We start from the raw sequence: 12,151 nt of genomic DNA, 5'->3' as shown, positions 1-12,151 counted from the left end.
TCAGTAAACTAAACAAAACCATTTACTAAAGTAAATGTTGCAGCCTTATTTTGAAGTCTTATAAACCTATGACAAAATTTTGATAACTGAAAGATTGGTCACCTGAATGCTTTGCATCACCTGAATAATTTGCTTGGTCAGGGACAAAAAAATGAGAAGCAGCTGAAAAGTATAAGAAAATTCCTGGACCTGCAGTATTTCAAGTTTGAAACAAATATACTGATCGAATAAATAAACACAATTTTTAATTCTAAACTTTTAATTCATAGCTAATACTTTTAAGAAAAATATTGATTGGATAAGAAATTTATTGTCAATTGCCAGTAGTTCTTGAAGTGGTGTGTGGTTATGACAACATAAGAAATTTTTACAAAAAAATCATTTCAGTAGAAGAAAATTTTGTCCAAAGTGATGCATTTCTCTCCTGGGTCAGCATAGTACCTATAAATCACAGTTGATGTTGCATCTATGTTTGGACAGAACAATGGAATAATGACATTGATAATTCTAAAAATGTCAATAAAAGACTCTGATGACACAAAGATAAGTGTGTGTACTTTATTGTATATTATCATGTAGTTTATTCACTGATACTCTATTTTACAACTTTTGGAAGGAAGTTGATTTTTGTTGTTGTTGTTGAGTTTAATTATTGTGGCATGTGCACAGTTGTGCATGTGCCACTTTTTCTGACTGCACCACATCCTGCTAGTTGTTCCTGGGGAAGGGAATGGTGCCACCTCCCCCAGGCTTTTATTGGTTCAAGGAACCCTGCTAATTTGGCCTCAATCTGTGGGTCCATAAAGGTCCCTTACAGTTGAATGGTTGGTTGTCATTAGTGGGAAGGAGAGCTCGGGAACGGTCCTGGTTGCTTCACATCACTGGTTTCTTGTTGCATTTGCCTGGTGTTTCTTGTTTTGTTTTTTTCTGTTTTTTTTTCTTCAAAATGTTCTAAAGTTGGGGGGGGGGAGGAAGTTGATACTACATAAATGTGCAATATGAATAATGCAATCTCTGACCCATATTTGACTAGAAAATGAAAACTAAATGTACTTGACCTCTTGCAAACCAAGGGACATTTATCATACTTCCTTAGTGAAATAGTATACAATTGCAGCATTGTTAATGGTTCCGTTTCATTTTGATGCTAAGTACATAAAATAGGGAAATTTTTTAATTCAAGTCATGTGAAACATTTAAGTTGGAAGGCAGATGTTCTCAGGTGTAAAAATTTCATGAAGTAGGAATCAAATTAAGCCAGACAGTATTTACAGGTTTACTTGCAATATCTCATCTGCCCATATAATGGATGCAAACATTTATTGGGAGCACATTTATTAAGTAAACAATGTTACACATCAATGAAAATATACCATCATTACTCACTTATAAGTCAAGACCATCTGCACAAAACATAGACTCTGATCTGCCATCATATAATGTGCAGGCAGACCAGGGTATATGTTGTTTGTTCTATTGATTACTCCTAACAATCTGCATAGACCCAGATCTGCCAGCATGTTATGCAACAATCTGGATTTGGATCTGTACAGTTTGATTTGACTTATAAGTAAGGACATAATGATAGCATTTATATTTATGTGTGCACAATTTTTTACATGACAGCTGTCAAGTATGAGTTATTTTGGTATTTTTTTTAGCAAGATTTAATCCCAAGCAGTACAAAGGTATCTTAATACATCAAGGAAGCTATGTTTTTTTAAAGAATTTCCCTAATCAAAACAACTTTCCTATATTTTGTACATATTTGAAAATTATTTTCCTGAATGCCATTTACAATTATTGAAATCAGTGGTCTCCAGATTGATATCACATATAATGCTAATATAAACTTGCCTTTCTCTGCATGCCAAATTATGGTCTTTGAGTGCTTATTCTTTCTTTCTTTTAAGTTTTTATATCTGCTCTGTAGGAACAAAAGGGCAAGAAAATTGTTGAATGAGATATAAATAGGTACACTATTTGTTGGAGATATATGAATTAACAAATTACCTGAGATGCTCTCGCTTTTCCATTTCAATTATGAAAAATATTAACTACCCTAAATACCATAGCAAATTCTGGCCAGTGAATTTGCAGGAGATATAAGATGTTATGTAGCCCTCTTGCCTTGAAATTATAACTTCTTTTTATCTCATCATCAGTGAACTTGAGATGGGATATAGCATTTTGCCAGTCATGTGTTCATACATGTGTGTTTGTGTGTTGATGTCATTCATTTGTTTCTTATTCACACAATATCTTGGACCCTGTTTCACCTACACTTATGAAAATTAGTATATGGAGGCATTTCATGGATAGTAACTCATCTATGCAAACACTGGGTCACTGTGATAAAACTATTATGCTTGACTGACCTTTGACTCTACTTAATCTATATTCTTCAAAGTTTATTTGAAGATACTGTTATGACTCTAGGTCTTAAACTATGTAACAAAAAGAAAACAAAACCAACAAGTTAGGTAAAATCAACATATAAATCTATTTCCCTAGAAAGTGAAAATTAAGACACATACACTACTGTATTTTGAATTAAATTCCAAATAATCCTAAATGTCCTCTCAAAAGTCCAAAAGTTTAGAATGTTCCAAATGAATTCCAGTAGTCTTGAGACCCCTGTTTTACACATTAAAGAGCTTGATGCTCCAAAGGGTTCCACTAAACAGTATCAAACAAGGTCCATGTACCAGCTTGCCACTTATCTAATAACATTCTGTCCACTCTGATACATCACAATGCAATTATCAACCTGTATATATTTTCATGCTCATAAAAGGAGAAACTGTAAATAAAATATTTGCATGACAAACATTTCTACCGCTTATTTCACTGAGTTACTTTCACACACAGCCTCCAATAGTGAGTGAAATTCAGTAAAATTCAATGTCCTCCAAATGAATGTGAAATACCCAAAATATTTACAAAATTAAGTTTCCTTTGCAGTCAGATGGTTAAAACTGTGCATTGAAAATGAATAAAATGCAAGAGCTTTCAAGGAGTTTTCTCAGAGTATCCCCATCAGCAGTTCCACCCCACAGACTTCCTTGCCACATTGTTTACAAGTCCCAAACAATATTTCTGGATCTGGCACAGCTTGAGCTTAATCTCAAACCCAACTTGCAAAAAGGTTTTCTGCACAAAGTGATGTGCCACAAGGACTACTATAGGCAGACATATATTCATGATCCCTTTGCTAATGTATCAGATATACTGTTGGTCAGAATAACTTACCCATGCCTTTAGTATTGCAAATTTACCCATCACCGTACATATGAAAAATTGAGGTTAAAATAATGTTTGGTACAAAAAACTTGTCCTTCAGAAGGAACTCAAGAGGCAAAATTTTGTTGTTGTTGTTGGGTTTAATGCCATTTTTCAGCACACGATAGGCTATGCATGGCAGCCAGTATTAATGGTGGAGGAAGAACCCTGGAAAACCCCAGGAAAACCCCAGGAAGAACCACTGACCCATGAGAAGCTACTGGCAAGCTTTCTCACATACCCACATTGGCCGAATCCTAGACTAGAACCCACACAGACAGAGGTAAAATTTTGTGTTAGGCTGTAAGTTCATCTTTTGTTATGCACATTTTCTATAAAAATAATTTAAATGAACATAATTCATTTCAATATATTTTTTTAATTATGAATAACCCATGACACTGAGGTGTGTAGATTGTACCCATTAAATCAGTCTATTTTATTTATTGATAATTGAGTTTCAAAATGTTTCACTCATACACATATCAAACCTTCTCATTGTAGATGCTGAATCAACAAATAGCAAGAGAACCCTGAAGGTCACAGACCTGACAGAAGGCGACTTAAGGGAGCTCTTAACCAATGCCTATATGATGAAACTGGCCCCTTATATCAGATGCCGATCTGAAATAGGATCTCCATGTATTGCAAGTCACTCTTGCTCTCAAGAGGAAATTGAGAGATTCCAAAGTAAGGAAGATTTTCATTTCTCTTTATTTATTTTAACACTAGGTCTGGAGACTTCAAAACTTGTAAGCATGAATATATATTCATACTTGGAACTGTTACTTTGGTAAAATCTATACAAAATTTAACACTTAAAATATTTCTTTTTGTTTCCCTTGTTTTAATTTACACACATTTCTGTTATTCAAGAATTATACCATTCAAATTGGTTCTAATTTCATAATTATTTCACTTTCCAACGTTCTTAAGCACTATTTAGTCAGCAACATCATTCAAAATCAGATTAATGTTTAGCAATGTTGGCATCTATCATAACATAAAGTTACAAGTTGAACCTTAGATATTATGCTTATAAGTGTTCTATACTTGTCAGAAAGAGTTGTGGAAAAGAGAGTACAAAAATATTAACATTCAACATACATAACCACACTTACAATTTGCATGAACAAATGGCAGTTTGATGTAATTTATGTAATAATTGGTCCAGACTTTACTGAATATTATAATCTGAATTTGAATGACATTGATTTCTGAGGCAATACTATTATTTTACATTATTATATTAATTTTAAATCAGTTAATTAAAGTTTAAAAAATTAATGCATTTTCCATATGAATGTTATATGCTTGTCAAGAAACTGAAAAGACCCTTCAAAAGAGGGATTGCAAAATATCAAGGCAAGACACACTTAACAACATTGAAATATTATATGAACAAACAGCAATTCCAAGTGTCCTATATTTAGTCACATAAAAATAATGTTACTGCTTTAGTACATGATCTCATTTAAGATCAGACTAATATTTTAGCTCATAACATAAAATACATGGAACTGCTTATTATTTCAAAATGTAAGTCCTATTATACATGTCATACACTGATATCCTTTACATTATCTAATGAACAATTGAGCAAAATTACTGAATTATTATTTCCATAACTCCTTCAATTAAGTAATAAAAAATGTACATGTGTGTGTGTGTGTGCAAAATGGAGAGAATTTATATATGAAAGCTTTTACTCATATTAATTTTTTATATCTCACCTGTTTTCCAAAGTAACAACCATGGAACTAGGAAAACCAACATAAATATTACTCATTTAAATTACTCCTAATTTTTTCTAATTTAAAAAGAATATTGAGAGGGAGAGGGGGGGGGGATATTAGTAGTCATTTTTAAAGTAACTTAAACTCTTTAATTGGCAGTTTACAAAATTAAATGTTCAATGAATGGAGCAATGTGCAAATATTTAAAAATTAAAAAGTGCTAAAAATACCAGAAGTTCAGGTTAATACAGGAAAAATATAAGTATTATTGCCAAATAAGTTTTAAGCTCTCCTGGTCATGACACTAAGTGAGCTTATGGTATATAGTCCTGCATTCATCATGCGTTATCCATCATCTATAGGTGGCATACATCATGTGTTATCCATCATGCATAGGTGGCATACATCATGTGTTATCCATCATGCATAGGTGGCACACATCATGTGTTATTCATCATGCATAGGTGACATACATCATGTGTTATCCATCATGCATAGGTGGCATACATCATGTGTTATCCATCATGCATAGGTGGCATACTTAATGTGTTATCCATCATGCACAATCTGTTCATCAGTATTTGCTATTTCCAACTTCATCTGAAAAAAAGTACTAAACCAATTTAACCAGTTTTGCTTGGCAGAGAGCATTCTGACATGAAGACCTTTCAAATTTATGCAAATGATGCTAATCAGTTATATACTGATACAAATAATGTTGATCCAATATCAGATTATACAAATCATGCTGACCCACTATCAAATCAGGATGCTATTACTAAAAATAAAAAAATAAAAACTTGAAACAACTTATCCTCAAAACAACACTTAATAAAATTAGACCAAATTTGACAGGATGCAGAAGGCCTGAAGTTCTTCCATATTTTGTTGCAAATAATGCTAATCTACCTCTGAATATGGCTGCCATCACTAAAAATAGCACTCAGCAAAAGCTAAATAAGCTTGTGGTATGACCCTTTATCCATTTTGAAATGTCTATCTGGTAGTCAGTGGTTGCTGTTTTGTATCTCCCAACATCACCAAACCAGTTTCAACCAGATTTGACAAAGAACATCCTGGCATAAAGATATTTCAAGTTTTGTACAAATGATGCTAGTCTTTTGTAAAACACGTGTGAAGATAAAACAAATGGTGAAAGTTTTCAAACAGCTGTGTCCATAACCAATCCACAGAATTTAAAGAAATTATGACACTGTCATCCTTTGCCAGTTTCCATTGCATTTGACTGTTAGACAGGTGTCTGCCATGTGAGCAATCTCAAGCCCAATTACGGCTTTTGTTTATGTTAAAATGTGTCCAGCTGTTACCTTATTGATTTCTACTTATAATTACAGCAGCAAAAGTAACAGTTTTAACTACTTTTTTCCACAAATTTTACAGAAATTACAGAGTTGAGTGTTGAGAAATTTTGGAACATTTGGTTTAAGTTTGATTTTGGACTAAAAAAATGTATTGTAACTTTAAGAAGCTTAAATTGCATTAAATGACTTTGCTCCTTCACAATGGCTGACTGTATGATTTCATCCCATTCAAGAAAATTAAGCATCTTACAGTTCATTTCAGAATACGTACTGTAGTTAAATAGTATTAGTCCTGACACTGTGTTTATCTAGTTCTTCTTTCTTGTACACCGTAACAAGTCCATGGAAACCAGTTTTGAGAAATTATACCTGAATACTGACACATTTGGTTTACTGGAAGTGAGACTGAGAAAAGCTACTCTGTAAAATATACAAATATATATGAAATTAACTATTTTAGTACAGCAAGCACATGCTGTAGATTTAAGTATGTTAGTACAATAAGCACATGCTGTAGATTTAAGTATGTTAGTACAGTAAGCATATAATGTATGAAATTAAGTATGCTAGTACAATAACCACATGCTGTAGATAAGTAAAGCAATGTAAGTAGCAGTAAGTTAATTAAATAAGCTATATAGCTAACTATTGGGTTAAATTTGTAATTGTTTTCTTGGTTGTAATCCATTTTGCATAATAAAGATTTAATATCGATAATTATAACTATATTCATGGAAATTTATCATCAGGAAATCTGGCCTATGTTTATTTTGGGAATATTACACTACACAATAAGAATAATCATGCTTGAAAGGAAGTGATCTCACCATGCCCCCCCCCCCCCATAAGACCAGTGGGCAAATACATGGTAAGTCTTCAACACTGGTGGTAATGTCCAAAAATGTTATCAACACAATTTCATCATCATCATCATCATCATCAATCATCATCATCATCATCATCATCATCATCATCATCATCATCAATCCTTAACCCAAGAGGTCATTGGGGCACCACAGTTGACTTTACAACCAATTCTCTCCATCTTTCCCTGTTCTCTGCTGCCCTTTGGGAACCTCAAAATCCCATGACTATCTACTCCTTAATGTTGTCTTCCCATCTCTTTTTCTGTCTGTCTCTTCTTCTGTACCCTTGCACTGTGCCTTGCAAGATTGTTTTTGCCAGTCCAGATGACCTTGAGTCACAACCATACCACTTCAGCTTACACATTTTTACAGTGGTCAAGAGGTCTCCAAAGGATCCAATGGCTCATTAGATCCTGTTGTGGACTTATTAGTTGGTTACATGGTCAATGTATGAGATGCCCAAGATCTTGCAGTAGCATCTCATTTCAAAGGTTTGAATCTTTCTTTGTAGATCTGATATGAACGTCCATGTTTCACAATCATACAGAAAGATGGATATGACAAATGTGTGCATCAGTCTTATTTTGGAACCAAAAGCAGTGTTGTTATCTTTCTGTATTGGTCTCAACCTTGTTATTGCTGCTGTTGTCTGGGCAATCCTCCAAAGTAGTTCTGGTTTGGAGCCCCCATCTGTGATAATTTATCCCAAATATGAAGATTGTGACTCTTTCCAGCTTCTATCCACTGATCTTTATTTCTGCACTGATGCCACTGATGTTGTTCGTCATCCGTTTTTTTTTTTTTGTGCACTAATCTCCCTACCATATGCTGTGGAGAGTGTGTCAAGGTGCTCAACCAAGTCAGCCAGTTCTTTTTCATATCCTTCTAAACCATCAATATCATCTGCAAAGCAAAGGTTGTTGATGTTCTTCCTCCTATGCTGACAGTGCCTTTGTGGTCATGCAAGGCATCCTTAATGATACTTTCCAGAAAAATGTTGAAGAGTGTAGGTGATAGTATACATCCCTGTCTGACTTCAAAACCAATTTCCTCTGCTGCCATTGATGATGACAGCACTGGTGTCTTTGTCATAGAAGTGCTCAACAACCTGCACCATGTTTGAGCTGATGTTGTACTTCCTCATAGTTGCCCATAAGGCCGCATGCCATACCCTATCAAAGGCCTTTTTGAAATCTATAAAGACATGGTATAGATTCTGCTGATGCTCAAGGTATGTGTTGCAAAGGAGTCTGAGATTGAAGATTTATTCTGTGGTGCTCCTTCATGCTCAGAAGCCTGCCTGCTCTTCAGCAATACTTTTCTCTACTTGAGGCTTTAGTCTGTTGAGAATTATCTTCAGCATGACTTTGATTGGGTGACTGATGAGACTGATGGTTCTGTAGTTTTGGCTTAGCTGTGGGTTTCCTTTCTTGAGGAGCATGATGCCCAAGGATTGAGTCCATGTAGTGGGCCAGTCTCCTGTCTGCCATATCTTGTTGCAGATTGTTGTCAGGACTGTGACTACCTTTTCTCTTGCTTGAATGAGCTCTACTGGTATGTTGTCAATGTCAGCTGACTTTCCTTTATTTAGTGACATAACTGCAATTTCTACTTCCTCACAAAGATTGAGGTTTGCATCAATTTCTTCTTCCTGAGGGCAATTTAGTACTGCTGGATTTAATTTAATTTTGTTTAAAAAAGTTCTGTATAATAACCCTGACCACTTAAGAACCACATCTTTTTTATTAGTTACAAAATATTGAGCTCTGTAGTAAAAGCAGTTTCTCTGTATTTCTGCCTTCTACTTATGCATAAAAAAATTACTAGTCATGTTATTGTGTGACATAATTCTTGATTCCTCATTGTACCTTGTGCTTTGGACTAGTGATGATTGCTTCTTAGTCTTAAAGTGGAGTAAGAAATTCTAATTGGTGACACTCTAGTACCTGTAGGTAAATGTATGATGCTTAGTATCAATAAGGACCAGGTACAGTTTTACTGTGTGAAGCATTAACTGTTTATTAACATGTAAATCTTTAATCATATGATTTAATATGTAGGAGAAAATGTCTTCTGTCCTGGGGTTATATAGAACATGCTCTATTTACTCATGTTGACAGGTTTTGGTGCATACTTCCTGAAGGGTAAATCATGACCAGAATGCACTCCTTGCTAAAGTCCACTGACAGTAGGACAAATTCTTGTTGAGTGTATCAGCTTTAACCTTGTGAGACAGACATCTTGTTTTGAATTCTATTAGAACCTTTATAATAATGTACAGCTGAAGAATATCTTGGAAAATTATTTGAAAATGATTTATATATAACAAATGTTCACTATATTTTAAGGATTTTCTTGTTACTGCCATATATACTTGCTTATAAGAAAAGTTAACTGCACAGACCCAGACCTGCAGTCGCATAATGCTACAGCAGATCTGGATCTTTGTTGTTTGTATTTTGACTTGTCTTATAAGCAAGTATATATGGTATATCTTTTATTTTATAGACTCCTTAAATCGTCTTGATATATTGACTTTCTATTTTTTATTTTATAGACTCCTTTACATAGTCTTGATATATTGACCTTCAATCTTTTATTTTATAGACTTCTTACATAGTCTTGATATATTGACTTTCTATCTTTTATTTTATGGACTTCTTACATAGTCTTGATATATTGACCTTCAATCTTTTATTTTATAGACTTCTTACATAGTCTTGATATATTGACCTTCTATCTTTTATTTTATAGACTTCTTACATAGTCTTGATATATTGACCTTCTATCTTTTATTTTATAGACTTCTTACATAGTCTTGATATATTGACCTATCTTTTATTTTATAGACTTCTTACATAGTCTTGATATATTGACCTTCTATCTTTTATTTTATAGACTTCTTACATAGTCTTGATATATTGACCTTCTATCTTTTATTTTATAGACTTCTTACATAGTCTTGATATATTGACCTTCTATCTTTTATTTTATAGACTTCTTACATAGTCTTGATATATTGACCTTCAATCTTTTATTTTATAGACTTCTTACATAGTCTTGATATATTGACCTTCTATCTTTTATTTTATAGACTTCTTACATAGTCTTGATATATTGACCTTCAATCTTTTATTTTATAGACTTCTTACATAGTCTTGATATATTGACCTTCTATCTTTTATTTTATAGACTTCTTACATAGTCTTGATATATTGACCTTCTATCTTTTATTTTATAGACTTCTTACATAGTCTTGATATATTGACCTTCAATCTTTTATTTTGTAGACTTCTTACATAGTCTTGATATATTGACCTTCAATCTTTTATTTTATAGACTTCTTACATAGTCTTGATATATTGACCTTCAATCTTTTATTTTATAGACTTCTTACATAGTCTTGATATATTGACCTTCTATCTTTTATTTTATAGACTCCTTACATAGTCTTGATATATTGACCTTCTATCTTTTATTTTATAGACTTCTTGCATAGTCTTGATATATTGACCTTCTATCTTTTATTTTATAGACTTCTTACATAGTCTTGATATATTGACCTTCTATCTTTTATTTTATAGACTTCTTACATAGTCTTGATATATTGACCTTCTATCTTTTATTTTATAGACTCCTTAAATCGTCTTGATATATTGACTTTCTATTTTTTATTTTATAGACTCCTTTACATAGTCTTGATATATTGACCTTCAATCTTTTATTTTATAGACTTCTTACATAGTCTTGATATATTGACCTTCTATCTTTTATTTTATAGACTTCTTACATAGTCTTGATATATTGACCTTCTATCTTTTATTTTATAGACTTCTTACATAGTCTTGATATATTGACCTTCAATCTTTTATTTTATAGACTTCTTACATAGTCTTGATATATTGACCTTCTATCTTTTATTTTATAGACTTCTTACATAGTCTTGATATATTGACCTTCTATCTTTTATTTTATAGACTTCTTACATAGTCTTGATATATTGACCTTCTATCTTTTATTTTATAGACTTCTTACATAGTCTTGATATATTGACCTTCTATCTTTTATTTTATAGACTTCTTACATAGTCTTGATATATTGACCTTCAATCTTTTATTTTATAGACTTCTTACATAGTCTTGATATATTGACCTTCTATCTTTTATTTTATAGACTTCTTACATAGTCTTGATATATTGACCTTCTATCTTTTATTTTATAGACTTCTTACATAGTCTTGATATATTGACCTTCTATCTTTTATTTTATAGACTTCTTACATAGTCTTGATATATTGACCTTCAATCTTTTATTTTATAGACTTCTTACATAGTCTTGATATATTGACCTTCTATCTTTTATTTTATAGACTTCTTACATAGTCTTGATATATTGACCTTCAATCTTTTATTTTATAGACTTCTTACATAGTCTTGATATATTGACCTTCTATCTTTTATTTTATAGACTTCTTACATAGTCTTGATATATTGACCTTCTATCTTTTATTTTATAGACTTCTTACATAGTCTTGATATATTGACCTTCTATCTTTTATTTTATAGACTTCTTACATAGTCTTGATATATTGACCTTCTATCTTTTATTTTATAGACTTCTTACATAGTCTTGATATATTGACCTTCAATCTTTTATTTTATAGACTTCTTACATAGTCTTGATATATTGACCTTCTATCTTTTATTTTATAGACTTCTTACATAGTCTTGATATATTGACCTTCTATCTTTTATTTTATAGACTTCTTACATAGTCTTGATATATTGACCTTCAATCTTTTATTTTATAGACTTCTTACATAGTCTTGATATATTGACCTTCTATCTTTTATTTTATAGACTTCTTACATAGTCTTGATATATTGACCTTCTATCTTTTATTTTATAGACTTCTTACATAGTCTTGATATATTGACCTTCTATTT

At 32.3% G+C, this 12,151-nt stretch overlaps 1 protein-coding gene across 3 annotated transcripts in view; it reads left to right on the top strand.

Moving 5' to 3' along the window:
- The window catches only part of LOC149789048 (uncharacterized), a 235,513-nt gene that overhangs the window by 52,209 nt on the left and 171,153 nt on the right, over positions 1-12,151 (top strand). For all 3 annotated transcript variants that reach the window (XM_089975233.1, XM_089975235.1, XM_089975234.1), the window contains one exon: positions 3,787-3,972. In XM_089975233.1, the coding sequence (XP_089831359.1) occupies positions 3,787-3,972 (186 nt within the window). The remainder of the gene's footprint in view (positions 1-3,786; positions 3,973-12,151) is intronic.

This window comes from Sinohyriopsis cumingii, chromosome 11, assembly GCF_028554795.1.
Source record: "Sinohyriopsis cumingii isolate HCF-2022 chromosome 11, ASM2855479v2, whole genome shotgun sequence".
Classification (NCBI taxonomy): Eukaryota; Metazoa; Mollusca; class Bivalvia; order Unionida; family Unionidae; genus Sinohyriopsis; species Sinohyriopsis cumingii.
Note: the sequence above shows the minus strand (reverse complement) of the source record. Positions and strands in the feature narration are given on the sequence as shown.